Source organism: Trichoplax adhaerens, genomic scaffold, assembly GCF_000150275.1.
Source record: "Trichoplax adhaerens TRIADscaffold_33 genomic scaffold, whole genome shotgun sequence".
NCBI lineage: Eukaryota > Metazoa > Placozoa > Uniplacotomia > Trichoplacea > Trichoplacidae > Trichoplax > Trichoplax adhaerens.
The window spans coordinates 33,364-51,178 of NW_002060973.1; the positions used below are offsets into that span (position 1 = coordinate 33,364).

The 17,815-nt window shown below is 35.9% G+C and overlaps 4 protein-coding genes across 4 annotated transcripts; 2 read left to right on the forward strand and 2 right to left on the reverse strand.

Moving 5' to 3' along the window:
- Positions 1 to 491: 491 nt before the first annotated feature.
- TRIADDRAFT_38509 (uncharacterized protein) lies at positions 492 to 2,490 on the forward strand (the record flags this gene model as incomplete). The annotated part of the gene is made up of 7 exons (XM_002117920.1): positions 492 to 603; positions 1,187 to 1,310; positions 1,383 to 1,467; positions 1,675 to 1,807; positions 1,909 to 1,994; positions 2,110 to 2,197; positions 2,372 to 2,490. The coding sequence occupies 7 exons, from the start codon at positions 492 to 494 to the stop codon at positions 2,488 to 2,490; spliced, it is 747 nt and encodes a 248-aa protein (XP_002117956.1).
- Positions 2,491 to 3,631: 1,141 nt separating this feature from the next.
- Positions 3,632 to 5,587, reverse strand: TRIADDRAFT_33326 (uncharacterized protein; the record flags this gene model as incomplete). Its single annotated transcript, XM_002117939.1, has 4 exons — positions 3,632 to 4,194; positions 4,498 to 4,642; positions 4,700 to 4,959; positions 5,125 to 5,587. 4 exons carry the CDS (start codon positions 5,585 to 5,587, stop codon positions 3,632 to 3,634), a joined length of 1,431 nt encoding a protein of 476 aa, XP_002117975.1.
- A 3,520-nt stretch (positions 5,588 to 9,107) lies between these two features.
- On the forward strand, positions 9,108 to 15,274 carry TRIADDRAFT_51152 (uncharacterized protein; the record flags this gene model as incomplete). The annotated part of the gene is made up of 26 exons (XM_002117921.1): positions 9,108 to 9,202; positions 9,325 to 9,453; positions 9,529 to 9,575; positions 9,607 to 9,724; positions 9,828 to 10,005; positions 10,090 to 10,344; positions 10,419 to 10,484; positions 10,654 to 10,791; positions 10,876 to 11,016; positions 11,104 to 11,194; positions 11,285 to 11,357; positions 11,436 to 11,562; positions 11,640 to 11,813; positions 11,886 to 12,053; positions 12,127 to 12,210; positions 12,313 to 12,403; positions 12,524 to 12,738; positions 12,821 to 13,336; positions 13,416 to 13,615; positions 13,695 to 13,821; positions 13,897 to 13,998; positions 14,094 to 14,240; positions 14,329 to 14,487; positions 14,607 to 14,773; positions 14,883 to 15,077; positions 15,163 to 15,274. 26 exons carry the CDS (start codon positions 9,108 to 9,110, stop codon positions 15,272 to 15,274), a joined length of 3,915 nt encoding a protein of 1,304 aa, XP_002117957.1.
- A 1,244-nt stretch (positions 15,275 to 16,518) lies between these two features.
- TRIADDRAFT_61988 (uncharacterized protein) lies at positions 16,519 to 17,741 on the reverse strand (the record flags this gene model as incomplete). Its single annotated transcript, XM_002117940.1, has 5 exons — positions 16,519 to 16,671; positions 17,028 to 17,140; positions 17,247 to 17,331; positions 17,404 to 17,601; positions 17,697 to 17,741. The coding sequence occupies 5 exons, from the start codon at positions 17,739 to 17,741 to the stop codon at positions 16,519 to 16,521; spliced, it is 594 nt and encodes a 197-aa protein (XP_002117976.1).
- Between the last annotated feature and the right edge of the window lie 74 nt (positions 17,742 to 17,815).

Genomic DNA, 17,815 nt, shown 5'->3' on the forward strand with positions numbered 1-17,815 from the left:
TGCGGGAAATCCGAATAACATGCAACATCATATGCAAATCAGGCGCAACGTGCTTAATGTTCTGCACCGGTACAGTAAGTACAGTACATACTGTAAGTACGATATAAATACTGTACTGTACTGTATGGACTGTACAGTACAGTACTTTACAGTGTTTATTGTACTGTACTGTACAGTACAATGTACAATGTACAGTACAGTACTGTATGCCGCATACTGTACTGTACGTTGTCTATGCTATACTGTACAGTACGGTACTGTTACTGTACAGTACTGTAGGATCACGACTGCTTTGCACAATCATTGCACAGAAATACAGTATAATATATAGTACTGTATGGCATGGTTGTGGCATGTACTAAACGTATCTCTATCACCCGTAGAAACAAACCTCACCAGCTTGACTAGGTGACAGTTTGCAGTTTGTACTTACTGGAAGCTGATTTGAACTTCATTTACTATTCAGCACGATAGCATAGAAGTGTAGTAAAATGGCTGATCGAAAGTTTATTGTTGGTGGCAACTGGAAAATGAATGGCAGTAGGGAAAGCATCGATGGAATTATTCAGTTCTTAAAGCAAGGACCGCTTAACGAATCGACTGGTAGGTTGATTACGAATGCTCCGCGGCGATATGAAGATATCACCCGGTTTCTGTAGTACTATTCGTGTGAATGTGTAACGTTTAAAGCGCCAATGACCAGATTTGAGAGATATTAAACTCTTGCTAACTTCTCTATTCGACCCAATAGTCTCCAGTTGTGCAATTTCATGAAGTTATACACTTCTTAATTGATAGTATACAAGCATGCATCGCTACTGTAAACGCCTTTTGATTAATTGTATAATCTGTAAAGATATTGTACAGCACAGTACTAGTAACATGTTAATAATTCTAATTGGTATTGAATACATATGTACCGTACTTCTAAATTAATTTTGTAGATACTAATCATGATGATCTTAAATGTATATGTATATGTATCGCACAGATATAGTTCTTCGATATTTTTGATAAGTTTTTGCACTTATTATCAAATCTGTTATTTTAATATCTACAATATAGTCAGCTGTCATTTTATAGTTGCTTCAACTTGGTCTCAATGCTCAGTACTGTACAACGTTATTAAGGTATAGCAAAATTTTCTAACTGTAAGAAATTTATGTATTCACTTTTGGCATTATAGAAGTTGTAGTCGGGCCACCTTTCGTTTACCTTTCTTATGTTAAAGAAAACTTACCTGATAAAGTCTCGATTGCGGCCCAGAATTGCTATTATGCCTCAAAAGGAGCATTTACAGGAGAAATTAGGTAAAAGTTCATCTGGTTATCTAAGTTTGCGTTTGATGGCAATTGTACTTCTACTTGATGTGCTTTCAATAGTGCCGAAATGGCTGTTGATATCGGTTGTGAGTGGGTTATTCTCGGCCATTCAGAAAGAAGAAATGTGTTTGGTGAAACTGATGAGGTAAGTCAGAATCATTGTACATATATACTTGTTTATTTTATGCTTCTTAAAACTCATGGAAGCTTTAGCACTGTATATTTCGGCATTTGTAAAGATCTATATCTGTAAACTACGAAAGTTAAGCTACAGCACCGGTATTTTATCAGTAGAGGGCATAAATTTTCTTCCTATAAAATTTTTACATCTTACTATTGGAATTAATCGCAGATTATAGGCAAAAAAGTTGCTCATGCTTTGACCAGTGGGTTAAAGGTTATAGCTTGCATTGGGGAGTTGCTTAGTGAGCGCGAGGAAGGAAGGACTTTTGATGTCTTATCCAGACAAATTAAGGCAATCGCTGGTAAGGGTTTAATTCATTTATAGACGATGCTCTTCTGGTAATTTACAGAACTTGCTGATTTTCTTACTTAATCATTATATTACTGCTCTGATCAACTTCAGATAATATCTCTGATTGGTCAAAGGTTGTAATAGCTTATGAACCTGTCTGGGCTATTGGAACTGGAAAAACGGCAACACCACAGCAGGTAATAATGTATGCTGCTAACAGTTCTGAAGCATTCTTGTATGGCATTTCGCATGATGTAGCGTCTTCATGACCTTACCAATTTAAGATGTGAATAATTTCATCATAATCTTTAGGCTCAGCAAGTCCACTTACAATTGCGCAATTGGCTAAAGGAGCATATTTCTGATTCAGTGGCAGCCAGCTGTAGGATTATGTATGGAGGTAATGTGAATATTGTGAGATATATATAATTAATTATCGATGCGGTCCGTATAGTCTGCAGTATTGAATTCCTCTACAATAACAAAGTATCTGTCGATATATTTATCAAGTTTGCATTGTACTGGATATGATAGCAGTTATCTTACAACGTTGTCCTGATATATACATTGGTAGGTTCAGTTAATGCTGGAAACTGCAAAGACCTAGCGGTTCAGCCAGATGTGGATGGATTTCTAGTTGGTGGTGCATCTTTAAAGCCTGATTTTGTGCAAATTGTAAATGCTCGTATGTAATTAATGATTTCGACTTGATTTGGCCATTGCCCTAACTATTTTAGCAAGGGTTGCTTCATATGTTTAATGTTATTATTTAGTACATGCTGTTCCCTTGTCTGTTATTGATTGCTAGCATTCCATTATATTGAAATAAAATTGAAAACAACCTTATTGTTACATAATGTTGGTATTCATGAAAGTATCAACTATTAAGACAGACTTAATTGTACAGTAATGCATTTATAGCTCATCGCAAGCTATTATAATAACCCTCAGAATGTTAACGCATAGGAAATTTCTGCCATTTTAGGCTCAAAATGAAACTTAACTGCTAACTGTCTTCGGTTCTGTCCGTAGTGATGCATTAACCAGGTTGAACATACTGCAGTATGGCTCCATTTAAAACTGAATTTCAGATAACGAATAGCTTAGTACCGATATTAGCTAAAGCACACGGAATTATAGCGGAAATGGCTATAATGATAAAATATATAATTGATCCTCAGACGGCTAGAGAATTTACAATTTATTAATCTTCTAAATTACAGTAATTAAAATGAATTGAGATACGCACTTTCGAGTAGTGTCAAAGAATCTTAAGTATTTAATACGTTCATCGATAGGTGTAGCATTAGTAGCAACAGCATTCATTCCGAAACACGACCACTGTTACAGTAGAATGTCAAGTAAAAAGTCTTAAGTGTTAATAATTGCTCGTAAATTAGTCGTTTTGACTTAGTGAATAGGTTGGGCATTGAAATTCACAACTTAAATGACAAAGTCGCTATTATCGGAGTACCCGAGAACTAATGCACAAATGTAACTTTAATGAATAGCAATTCTACAAAAACAATAATTATTATCTTAAAATAAGGATGACGTACTAGCCAATTTGAAGTATCAATTATGATTAATATATAAACCTCTCTTATGTTGATTTTATTACATGTCTAAGGTAATTAATTGACAATTTGGATAACTGATACTAAAGAATACGAGTACTTAAACTATTCATTTATGACTGTTTCACAAAGTTACTTGTACTGTGCAAGACTTTCAAAGGATATTAACTTGTCAGGTTCTTAAGATTTATATAGCGTTAGCAAATCCTAGACTAATAAAATTTGTTGGAATTCATAACTATTTCACGGTAATATAGTTAAAATGGATTTGTAAAGTTTTGTGCTGGGAATGGTTGCATAGGCTGGTCATAAGGTGTACTACCAACAGGAGCAATACCTGAAGCCATAGGTGACATTCCAGTGGCTGCAGTATTACGCAACTGATTCATAGATGGCCGCTGTTGCGGCTGACAGAAAGGATTTTGGGGTCGTTGATTGCTTGAATTTTGAAAAGGGTTGGTCGACATTCCATCAGCAACAGGAGCATTTACGACCAATGTTTCTAAATTGACTAAAGACGAGTTTTCGCCTAAGAAACTCTTAGCGTCTTTTAATTTTGATGATGAATTCGATGTATCTCCATGAGCAACCTGATTGATATTCATCGGTGTCAATATGGAAGCGTTATTGGTATTATCAGCACCTTCTGATGCGTTTGGATTAGTTAATCGTAATGATGCAAAATCATCTAATTCATCCTTGTGAGCAGATGGTTTCGATTGCCAAGGGTCACTTTGAGAGGGAGCCGACGTTTCATTTTGAGTGGCCCATGGATCATTGGCTGCTGCTACTGGTTGATTATTATTTAAAGAAGGAGCAGCTGCAGCTTTAACAGACTGAATAGGAGGTTCTGTATTCGAACTCCATTGGTCAGCATAAAGTTGTGGGTTAGCCGTCGTTTGCTGTTGAAAAGGATCCACAGACTGACTTACTGAGGCTTGGGTTGGAACATTACCGACAGGTATGTTATTAGACGACCAAGGATCACTTGTCGTGGCTGCTGTCTGATTTAATGGTTGCGCCGGCTGTGCAGACCAAAGATCAGCATTGGACACTGAAGTCTGAACCGGATTTGCAGGTTGCGTAGACCATGGATCCTTATTGGTAACCAATGCTTGTGAACTTGCAGGAGGCGCTGACCAAGGATCATTGGTGGTAACTTGGGCAGAAGTTTGCGGTTGCGTTATGTTGCCAGTGGATTGAATTGAACTAGCTGCTGATCCCCAAGGATCTACCAAAGCATTGGATTGCATATTTACAGAAGGAGGCTGACTTTGCACTGCAGGAAACGAATTTGCTCCTGAGGACCAAGGATCACCGCCCACAGTACCTCTATTTGAAATCGTTTGATTTTGCTGATTAACAAGAATACTTTCATTGATGGCTTTCTTGAGCTGTTGATCTTCGTGTAGTTGCCGTTTCTCGTGATCTTGAGCAGCTTGTCTACTCATTGCAAGGGCTAAATTTAATTGCATTTCCTCTTCAGCAGCTGTTGATGGCGCATCAGATATCACAGAATCAACCGTCGTTATGCCAACACTACTCGGTACAGCATTGGTGGTATTAGCGCTAACAACGGTTGGGACTGCGACTGGGGCTGGAGCTGGGGCTGGAGCCTGGGCAGGAAGTGGAGGCGGATAAGCAACACTAACTGGTACACCAACAACGGTGGTTGTTGGATGGAATGTAATCTGTTGTGAAGTAGGGTTCGAAGGCGGTGTCTGCATTACTGGCTTTCCAGTTTGGCCACTAGCCCTGATAAATCTTTCTTTAGCTTTGAGAGCCTTTTCTCGTTCTTCTTTCAATCGTTCGTCGTCCTTTAATAGAGCAACCAAATGCTTGGCTTTTTCTCGAACATTTAGTCCCTGATCCTTGTTGTCTTTATCAATAAATTGAAAATCCTTCAGCGTCTGGATAGCAAAGATATTCTCGCGACAATTTTGCGTTACTCTGTCCGATCCAGTCTTGATGATGTATTCCAACAAAGTCAGTGCTTTATAAACGTGTCTCCAGTTCTTACCATGATCATTTAAACGTTTCCAAACAATATCCATAATTTCTTGAAAAGCAGACATGTTGTAAGTTGCGTCGGCAATTTCGGTCATGATGGTGGAACTTGGGCCCCATGGATCATTCGAGGTAGCTTCTCGTACCTTCCTTTGGACATCAGTATAATTATAAACTACATTCTTAAAGGAACGCGTGATCGGCATTCTCAATAGTCAAATAAACTAGTTTTATAAACTTGTAACTAGATTAAAATATAGTAAATGCAGTTAAGACATTCACTTTTCAACGCAGCGCGACGACAAGTACCGTACAGTACGCCAACAGCAATAAATGCCTGTAAAATAAAATGGCTTTTAGACTGGAAGACTTACAGTACAGTACAGTACAGTATTTTACGAGTAGTGTGTACAGTCCTAGAACTACCCATTCAAGTTTTGTACTGTACAGTACTGTACAGTACAAGGACTTCTGGAAAGAAAATGAATTTCTCTTCAAATCTTGTACAGTACAGTACAGTACAGTACAGCACATTACAGTACATACTGTACAGTACAGTACAGTACTGCATGCGTTCGGATTGTGTTGCACCAAAAACAACTTCAGACTTCATTTACAGTACACATTTACTTCATTTACTGTTGTACTGTACTGTACAGTACAGTGTACCCTGTACAGTGTACAGTACGGTATGTCCAAATTTACTGTACTGTACAGTGCAATTTACAGCACAGTTTAGAATTAATAGTACTGTACACTGTACACTCAGTACAACATTATTTGATATCGTTATTACGTTGTCGAGAGAGTTCAATGGTTCGATTGTACTGTAGATTGTACTGTACTGTACACTGTCATGACTGACTGTACCTTGGACTACGCACAGTAGTAGAAATCACTACTATTTACAGTACTGTATATTAACGTGTAATTCGACCGAAGTGCTATTGTACTGTACTGTACAGTGTACAGTACAGTAGTAAGAAGTTCTTACTTAATTCTCATTGGCTGACGTACTTGCATAGAAACTTCTTGTCAAAAAATTTGACCTCTTTATAATGGCTCCAACATTAAGGTATTTGAAAAGGGAGGCAATTTTGAAGTGGGATAAACGGAGGTTCGTAATAAGAAAGGTTAAATATAACTCGAGGATTTCACAATAAATCGCCACCACTTCTTGGGTATCTTAGTCAGTATTTTATTAGTTCTCCAACATGGCATTTATATTCGTTTAAAATTACACAATAGTCAAACAGGTTAAAACTGGTCATTCAATCGGAAAATTACAACCCATACAAAATCTTGCAAACACTAGTCTATCTCTTTAAATTACTTAGTTAATACTGTACAAAGAAGAGATCAACTAAACTCAATTCTACAGTAGCATTTACAACCAGACGAAATTGCTGTACTGTACTGTACTGTACTGTACAGGGTTAGGGTTAGGGTACAGTACAGTGTACTGTACTGTACAGTACAGTACAGTACGTACTGTACAGTGCATATTGTATAGTACTGTACAGTACGCTAACCTCGCTTTTATGTCTTCTCCCTTTCATCAGTGATTTAAACACTCACAGTAGACGGGAATGACGTAGCCTTTTAGAAATGGCTTCCAACGAAAATTTTGGTGTCCATGACTTTTGCCGGCCAGTTTCACCGTTCTGGGTAAGTATCATACAGTTGGTATGCCGCTATCATGGATGACTTAATCTAAATGCTGTAACATCTACAATTATGTATACAAATATTGCTCTAATTTTCGCAAGTTAGAAGGTATTCCTGCTGGAATGGAATAGCAATACCCTCTGACGAATTAAAAAAAATTTCCTTGCATTGTATTGTAGCTTGCTTTCAAAGTCAAGTATTTGTGCCTAAGTTGTAAACTACAGAAAGATTTTCTAATTAAGCTACTAGGATCATGTTGGATATACGGCGTAAATGAGTTTCTATTGACTTTCATATAGAAACTGCATGCTAATATTAGAACCAACTAAGTTCAATTAGTCCTGAACGTGAACAAGTGGATACTTTACGTAATCTTTTCGCAACTAGGCCGTAATAAATTGAGCAAGAATGGTCATTATATAAGCCGTTAACCTTTGTGAATGATGCACTTTATGATACAGTAGCAAAAAATGGCTGATAATTTTGATTAGTATTTTGCTGATAGTGTGCGTATTTTGTACTTCATTAGAATTTTACAGGTGGATGGCCAGATTTCACGTTATGCTTTCAGGAATCTGTTCTGTTAACAGCTCCATGCGCCTATTTAATTCTATGTTCTTTGGTGTATATTCCGAGTTTGCTCAAGCGCGATGCATGCAAAAGGAATGTTGGATTGGCAGCAACTTCTTTATTGCACCGCACCAAATTGGTAGGCGATATTCAGCTTGTTTCCTTAACTTACGTAGTGTACCGGCGATGTTGTTGCTAGCTTTATGAGTCCTCGTCGTTCCAGCTTTGTGTCTAGTTGAATTCGTGTAAATTACATGATCAATATTAATTACTTACTTACACGAGGTATTCTAAGCGATTAACGGTACTGAATATTTTAAAGTAAAGTACTGTATTGACAATAGTTCCTGATTGGCCGCATTACCGAGCGAGTAGAAACTTGCAGACTAAATACACAGCATTCGTTTTCAGGTCCTCAGTTATAATGAAACTTGAAATACAATCCCACTGCAGATAATATGTTATAATGATTCTTCCATTTTAATAGGCAGTAAATGCAGCGCTGATTCTAATTTCATTCGCGGAAATCTTCTATACCATTCATACCGTTCAATATGAAGTTGTTCCTGGTGTATATTTTTTAACGCCAATGATTACTTGGTGTGCAATGGTAAGTAAAAGATTTTACGCAATGCTTTTCTACTTAGTTACTGACAAAGAGAACATTTACTTTACTTTCAAATTATCATCATGTTGCTAACGTGTATGTTGCTACTTTTACTGGCAATTATATTGTTAATCGCTATAAGAAATTACAGTGTGCCCATTTTTGTATACAGTCTCCTTTTGTAAGTTAGAAGTGTGAAATACTAGATTGCAACACAAGGATATCAGTTTTCAGAACTAAATACCATTGGCAGCTTATCAATTTGAATCATTTTTGCTATGTTTAATAACTAGGTTCTGGCTATTGCAATTCTTCGAATCGAATATTCTCGTAATATTTACTCTTCTGGAATCCTATTTATTTACTGGCTATCGTTAGCCGTAGTAATGTCAGTCAAAGTCAGAACATTAATCAGCTATTCAGTCTTACTGGTAATAATCGTAAAACTTCGCTCATTTACTGCATGCTAAGCACGCCCCGACAACGATGATTTGGTAGAACAATCTTCTTTATTATGTTTGGTCTTGGGAGATATAATATAATAATTCAGTTATTGAAGACTTAACCACATTTATTCTAGATTAGTCAATGCTATTCTAAAGGTGTTGCATTTTTTATAGGAAGTTCCGGATATGTTTCGATTTGTACTATTTTTCATCAGCTATCCCTTAGTGGTACTTTCAATGACGTTATCTGCCTTTTCTGATCGATCTGAACATAAGGAAATGGACAAATCTGCATCTAAAATTGTAATTAGTATTGTAGATAGTACATAAATTATATTATTCTTGCTATACTCGCCTGCACTCTATCGCTTGCGATAGTCGAGATTAATGACATACTTATAAATTATTGATAGCGGCATAGTGCTATCGCAAGTAATGACGTTTTACCTCACTATTTTACATCTGCAGTCGCCATGCCCTGAGAATAATGCATCATTCTTGTCACGTATTACGTTTTGGTGGATGACTGGGTTTGTAGCCTGAACCAATTATTTACCGCTTCGATTCTGTTGCAATGTTTTTACGCTATTGTTATGGATGATCGTATCGTAATAGTATTAAACCCTTTTTACATTTTAAAAACTTACTATAGTTTAATGATCACTGGATATCGTCACCCTTTAACTAATGAAGATTTATGGGATTTAAACGAAAAAGACAAGGCATATGAAGTTGCTCCACTAATAACGACAGAGTGGAATAAAGAGATGCGAAAGATGAAGTAAGATTTTAGACATGGTTGTAACATCAATTCTAATTTATTGTAGATAAATTTTACTTGCAGTACTTACGACAGACACAGAGATTCCTACTCAGGAACTTTGTATTTATTTTTCCAGGTCAGTAAATGCAGATGGAATAGAGACTGATTCAGGTAGTAGTCCCAGCTTGGCTCTAGCCTTGCTAAGAGCGTTTGGTGGAACATTTTTCTTTGGTGGATTCTTAAAGTTTTTGCACGATTGCCTTGTATTTGTGAGTCCACAACTGCTAAGGTTGGTATAAGAAACATTAAAAGATCGCATGTTTACGTGGAAATGTTGCAATTTAATATTTTAGTCTATTGACCTTATCCTACTTTCGGATATTGCGTTACAGAGAGTTAATACGTTTTACGGCCAATAAAGATGAGCCCGTGTGGTCAGGTTATTTATGGGCAGCTTTAATGTTCCTATCTGCTATTGTGCAATCATTGATATTACATCAATATTTTCACCGTTGCTTTGTAACTGGAATGCGATTGAGAACTGCTATAATATCTATAGTATATCGAAAGGTATTTGGCAATTATTAACTTCATGAAGTACTTTACAACCTATATCGCCCTTTACCAAATAAAATATGCTCTTCTCTTCCCAAGTCTTTAAAACTAAATAGCATTGCAAAAAGACAGTCCACTGTTGGAGAGATCGTCAACTTAATGTCTGTAGACGCTCAGCGATTTATGGACTTAACCACCTACCTGCATATGATATGGTCTGCTCCATTCCAGATTGCCGTTTGTATGTACTTCTTATGGGATACACTTGGCCCTTCAGTGTTGGCTGGTTTAGGCATTTTGATCTTAATGATTCCCATCAATGCGTACCTATCGATGAAAATTCGTCAATTACAGGTTCTTAGTGAATTCCCGAAGTTGCTATGCGGTTATTACTGCTTTAGCTGATAGAGACTTTTATAATATAATAGGTGCGACAGATGAAATTAAAAGATGAACGTATCAAGCTGATGAACGAAGTGCTGAATGGTATCAAGGTAATCAATACGTCGATTGTATGCTACCGCACGAGTATTTATACGCGTATGAAGTAAAGTCATCCCAATATGTAGGGACTGCATTTTTCATGCTATTAATTATGTAGTTAATTTTTACTGCAGCTGTTTTTAAAATCGTTTAACCTTAATATCGAATTACTATTTTTAGGTTTTAAAACTGTATGCATGGGAAAAATCTTTTATTCGAAAAATTTCCGGTATTCGAGAAAAAGAGATAAAGCTATTAAAATCTACAGCTATGCTAGCTGCGGCATCTAGTTTTGCTTGGTCCTGTGCTCCTTTCCTGGTTTGTTAATTAAAGTGCAACACTACGTGACGCTTGCATGATACATATTTAATTACAGTTATTTAAATCTGTTATTTTTTCTAGGTTGCATTATGTACCTTTAGTGCATATGTTCTGTCTGGAAATGAGTTAACTGCTGAAAAAGCGTTTGTTGGCCTATCTTTGTTCAATGTTTTACGTTTCCCGATAATGATGTTTCCGAATGTTATCACTAATGTAATACAGGTGATATACGTATATGTGTATAGACATAATTGTAATAACTGCTTGTATAAATTTATCTTTAATTCTTGTATTATTCTTACGTATTAGGCTAGTGTATCGATTAAGCGATTATCTGCCTTTTTAAAATATGATGAACTTGACCCGAACAATGTACACGATATCATGCCCCCAGCTCATGGTATTATTATGATTACAACTTGTTTTTATTGTAATCTATGATTTTATCCTGCTCTACTCCTACTTATACGAATATTCATGGATCCCTTAGATGATTCTGCAGTTTTAATAAATGATGGTACTTTCACTTGGGGAGGAAACGACGAATCTACATGCCTGAAGAAGTCGGTATCAAATAGATAGAATATATAGCATTATTGCTGAATTGGATGAATTATACGTGTACTTCACAATTCGTATAGGATAAATTTAAGAATTCGCAAAGGATCCCTTGTTGCAATTGTTGGTCACGTAGGTAGTGGTAAATCTTCACTGTTGTCCTCAATACTAGGTGAAATGCAGAAAGTGGAAGGAAGAGTCCATGTTCAAGTAAGTAATATACCCTTTCATCTTCATGTCGTACTTTATGCTTGGTTCTTATGTTGATTTATTGTTATTGAAATAAGGGCTCAGTTGCTTATGTGCCACAACAAGCTTGGATTCAGAATGCTACTTTAAAAAACAACGTCTTGTTTGCAAGTGAATATTCACCACGTTACGAGAGGATAATAGAAGCGTGTGCATTAGAAGAGGATTTGGAGATGTTACCTGCTGGGGATTCAACTGAAATTGGAGAAAAGGTTAATCTTACATATGTTTTGTCTATTCCAAGTACAATATGTTTTACTTGCGCATCGACTAATTTCAAATAGGGCATTAACTTAAGTGGCGGGCAGAAGCAGCGTGTCAGTTTAGCGCGGGCAGTTTTTAGCGATGCAGATATTTTCCTCTTGGACGATCCTCTTAGTGCAGTTGATGCGCATGTCGGCAAACACATATTTAAACATGTTATTGGACCAAACGGAGAGCTAAAGAATAAGGTAGTGTAATAAGTATTAAAATGAATACTTTGGATAAATGATAACGTTCTCACTTTTTATAACGGTACGATAGACTCGATTGCTTGTGACTCACACTTTGGGATTTCTACCTCAAGTTGATCAAGTCGTAGTCATTGACAATGGCGTAATATCTGAGGTTGGTTTTCGTGAAAAATTTTAAACGCTAATAATTGCCTTAAGATTTGTAGCTGATGGTTAATGGTATAACCGTAGATTGTCTAATTATTAAAACGGGCAGGTTGGCACTTATGCGGAACTCTTAGCTAAGAAGGGATCATTTTCAGAATTTGTAACAACTTTCACAAACACGGAAATGAATAAATTACAAGGTACATGCGTTTTGCACCTTTTTAGTACTTTTTAGTATTTTTTCAGAGGTGGAATCTGCAGCGTTTTATTATTAGTAACTGAAATTATATGTTGCCTTTAATTTTTTATGGGGTACATAGAGGAACACCATTCAGATTTAACGGAATTAAAGGAAATAGAAAAATCGATGGACTTAACTAGAGCAGACTCTGTATCATCACTCGTATCACGAATCGATAGTTTAAAACAAAGTAAGTTATCTCTGAATGATGATAAAGTTGCTGTAATGAAACAAGTACAGGAGCTGAATGAAAAAAAGAAGCTCATTGAGGGTGAAAAATCTGAAACTGGCCGAGTAAGTAAAACTTACTCATAAAGGGAGAGTGAATCAGGTGGTTACTAATGTACCTGATGATAATATTAAAACTGAATTTTAGGTGCGGCTTGGCGTATATTTAAAATATGCAAAGTCCTTGGGATATGTACAGGCATTGCTGGTAACCTTTTTTGCTGCAGCCACGCAGATATCTTCGGTTGGTACAAATGTCTGGTTAGCCGATTGGAGTTCAAATCCGAACGCATCATCGCCTGTAATTCGTGATCGCTATCTCGGAATATATGGAGCCATAGGAGCCGCTCAAGCGTTATTTCAACTATGTAGCAGCTTCTGTTTAGCATACACTACACTTACAGCTGCTTATCATCTACACTCCATCATGCTTGATCGCATAATGCGTTCACCGATGTCATTTTTCGATACTACGCCTTTGGGAAGAATTGTAAATCGTTTTTCGAAAGACATCTATATCATAGATGAAATTCTACCAGTTATTATTAGATCGTGTTTCATGTGTGTATTTTCTGTCTCCTCTACCATAATTATTATCTGCGTCTCTACCCCTATTTTTCTCGCTATTATACCTCCATTGGTAATTATGTACTTTTTTACGCAGGTATTATTTTCTATAGAACTATATGATGCATGATTAATGTTTATGTGTAGCAGCTGAATTTCTAATGTTGATGCTACAGAGGTTTTATATCGCAACTTCAAGACAACTAAAACGAATTGAATCTGTTAGTCGATCACCTATTTATTCTCATTTCGGAGAAACACTACAAGGCGTTGCAACAATTCGTGCTTACAAAGTACAAACTGATTTTATCAATGCAACTGACGAGAAAATCGATAAGAATCAGATGGCTTACTATCCCAGCATCTCATCAAATCGGTATATTATTGTACTTGAATTAGGCAGTGTAGTAAAATTGATAAAATTTAATTTGAACCAATATTTATTTGACTTCTAGATGGCTTGCAACTCGATTAGAATTTCTTGGTAATTGTATCGTGTTGTTTGCTTCATTATTTGCAGTCATTGGTAGGAACTCATTGCCGCCTGGTATTGTTGGACTGTCAGTTTCTTATGCCTTGCAAGTATGTATAAATCTCCTTATCATGTTTCTTTAGTTAAGATTCATATCACTGTTTCCGTATTTACGTTACCGTCAGATTACTCAAACTCTGAACTGGCTCGTACGGATGAGTAGTGAATTGGAAACTAATATCGTGTCAGTTGAACGTATCAAGGAATATACTGAGATACACACAGAGGTTAGTGGGATGCGATTTACCAAATATCTTCTAGCACGGGGTGTTCTTAGTTACGGTTTGTAGAGATCTGGTTGTAATCAATAATATCACATTAGGCAGCATGGGATGTTCCCGATAGCAAGCCTGATAGCGATTGGCCGACAGAAGGGATAATATCATTAGAAAATTATAAAGTTAGGTATCGTGAAAACCTGGACTTGGTATTGAAAGGCATTAATTGTAAGATTGCAAGTGGAGAAAAGGTAAATTATTATCTATATGATCATGTACTGTACTAGTGTTATGTAAAATTACTATTTGTTTAACAAATTTTATTACAATCAACTTCAGATTGGTATAGTCGGTCGTACTGGTGCTGGAAAGTCATCGTTAACTTTAGCGTTATTTCGAATTCTTGAGGCAGCTGAAGGCAACATATCTATAGACGGGATTGACATTTCAACAATAGGCTTACATGATTTAAGGTCTCGTTTGACAATAATACCCCAGGTATGCGTATTAATTATAATTATAAGTCTTTGATTTGAAAAGCGACCAGCACGATTATATCTAAAGCCACTAGGCAGTAAAAGCTTGCCGGTATTGATGTATATGCTTATTGTATTTAGGACCCTGTTTTATTCGCCGGTACGATTAGAATGAATTTAGATCCTTTTGACATATTTACTGATGAAGAAGTATGGTATGCTCTGGAATGTGCTCATTTAAAAGGTTTCGTAGTGGGTCTTGATAAAAAGTTAGATAATGAAGTAGCTGAAGGAGGGGAAAATCTTAGGTAAAATGAAATGAACCAAAGTCGTTTACATGTACCAACAAAACAAAGTCTCCATCTGACATCTATTACACTGATAATTACGTTGATATATATTCTTTTATTTGAATAGCGCTGGTCAAAGGCAGTTGATTTGCTTAGCTAGAGCATTACTACGTAAAACTAAAGTGCTAATTTTAGACGAAGCCACTGCGGCTGTAGACATGGAAACAGATGATCTGATTCAAGCAACTATACGAACACAGTTTGCTAACTGCACAGTTTTAACGATTGCCCATCGCTTAAATACGATAATGGATAGCACCCGGTAAAAATTAATTAATGTGACTCCATATTTTTACGCATAATTGTACGTGGTTAAATTTTATCGTTTTGTTATTAATAAATTCTAGAGTGCTAGTCTTAGATGCTGGACGTATAATCGAATTCGATACGCCATCCGTTTTAATGTCGGATCCGGAAAGCGCATTCTACGCCATGGCTAAGGACGCTGGATTAGTATAACACTTACATTTGAGTTGTAATCTGTACGTTGTTATACGGTAGAAAGTATCATTTAAGTATAATGAATCGTAGCATCTTTTTAATTAGTATCATAACAACTAAAGACTAATTTCCGTTTTACCTTTCATCGTGTATTAGTATCAACTACGTAATTTTTCTATGTCGTAAGTTACGATTATTTAATTCATATCTGATGAAGTGATTCTTAGTTGTAAGATCACTTCTCAAAAACGTGGGTTTATGTGAAGAATTGTTGTATTCATCATTAATGTTGACTTTTATCCTAATTTTATAAGATGTTAAAGAGATACATTTAACAAACTGTTTAAAATTTATTTTGCACTTTAAGTGGTTCTTAAGATGCATGTAGTACTCGTAGACGATATGTTCGAACTTTCTTGGTCTTCATTTTAAAGATAGGGCTTGCCTAAATTTTAAATCACAATACGCGTATGTAGGTCAATTAGAATATCATCGCTTATCTACGACACTTTTGCTAAAATTTTAATCTGCAACTTGTGACTTAGGTCGCAACATGGCTAATTAGGGAAATATAAGATGCTAATAATCGTAATTGCTATTTCTCTAGTAACAAATTTCGATTTAATCGCATATGGGAAAATGAAAGATAATATATTTTTTTCCTTTTAGCTAAAATATAGCAGGAGGTCTCATTTAATAAAGGCTATAATTGTAAGCTTATATATGTACTCACAGTGGATGGCAGTAGATAATATAATAAAAACAATTTAAATGTCAATCTTTTGAAAGTCGCGTTACTTTTCTGTAAAATGAGCCCAGGCACATTCGTAGTCATGCTAGTTGATTAAGACTAGGTTAATGTCATTTTCGTTTTGCATATTATAAAGCCAAAGTTAAGGTTATTCGCAAACGATGTATGTAGCTGCTGGAATAACACAGTCGTTAGCGCACTTAGTTTTCGCCTTTGCAATCACCATTGTGATCAAAATTTATTATCACGTTTCTTTAACCGCAGTTGTACTGTATCACAAATAATCATATTCTACAAAAATATTAGTCTATAACAATTTAAGTACAATCGTTTTGCAACTGCAATGGAAGAAAACCAATAAATAATTTGACTCTATAAGCTGATATGCCTTGCAAATGTAGTGAAAAGGTAATCCTATACTGTTCATAACTTCTTTACAATCTACGAATTTATGCTTTATGAATTTGCAACTTTCAGCTTGTAGATGAAATCTCTTTATAATTCATTGCATCTATGTTTTATCGTTATCAAGTGAACTTAGATGCATTGTTTTGTTGTAAAGACAATCAGAGTCGTTTTTACACATCTTCAACCATTCCTTATCTGCCAAAACGTAAACAACTTTGCGAAGTTTCTCAATTTCCGTGCAACAACTAAGACCATCCTTTAACAAATATTATATTACATATATTAGAAAAATTGCTCAAATCGCTGAAACGTATTCAACTGAAACCAGTAACAGGATTAACAGCCTAAGGCTATTACAGCGTAATATTAAGTATACCGATCGATAAATTTTATAAAATTGAAAATTGGCGATTTAAGAACATATGCGTAACTGCGTTAAGAAACGATTTAAAGTCTTTTAAATGATCTAAATTCAGCCACGTATACAGTTACGGTATAAATGAGAATCGCTAGGCACTGCTGAATAGAGTGAACGACAAAAAACGCTTCGATGAGGTCAAGCTGCAGAATAAATGACACATATGAGAGAGAAAAATTGAAGCTAGAGTATACCTGTTTTTCTTCATTATTCGCCAATACATCTTTTCTTTTGTCATCTTCAGGTATCGAGTTTACTAGTTTCTCACTATCTTCATTCGGCTCTTTATCAATAGACGGTAAATTATCTAAATTTTTGAAAGAAGATGCAGAGATTAAATATCAATGTCAACAAAAATTGGGAAGCAGCTTGTGAAATAATATAATTATCACTACAAATTTACCGACTTCTACCTGAAACTGATCGAAGTACGGTTGATTCCACATCTAAAATAAATCCGGCTTCAACAAATATATCATTTCTCCACTTTTCCCTCCCCTGACAGCATAAGGGTGAATTTATCAACGTACGCTCGTATGAGCTATGCAAATCCTAGACATGACATGTTACCTTTTCTGTCACCTCTGCACTCAGTACTTGAACATCTAATCGGTCCAGCCTACTTTGCAAAGAATGACTGAGGTACGGATAGACTAACATCGCGTCATTGTAGCAAATTAAAGGAGTTTCAAAGATAACAGCATAGCAACAGGTTTCAGGCTCATTAACCGAAACAAGTTTATTTATTTCGCCACATTTTATGTATACCTTCATCATTATAGAACGTATCAATGAATGCAAAGAGTTTGTTGACATCTAACTGGAAACAACGTTGATATAAATAACTAGTATGTATTTACTACCTTTGAAAATCGATGATGCTCTCCACAGTCGTCGCCTTCATCCATAATCATTGAAACGAATGTATCATTGACGATTTCCCATTGCTTCCATACTCTTTAACATGATGATAGTCTTGATA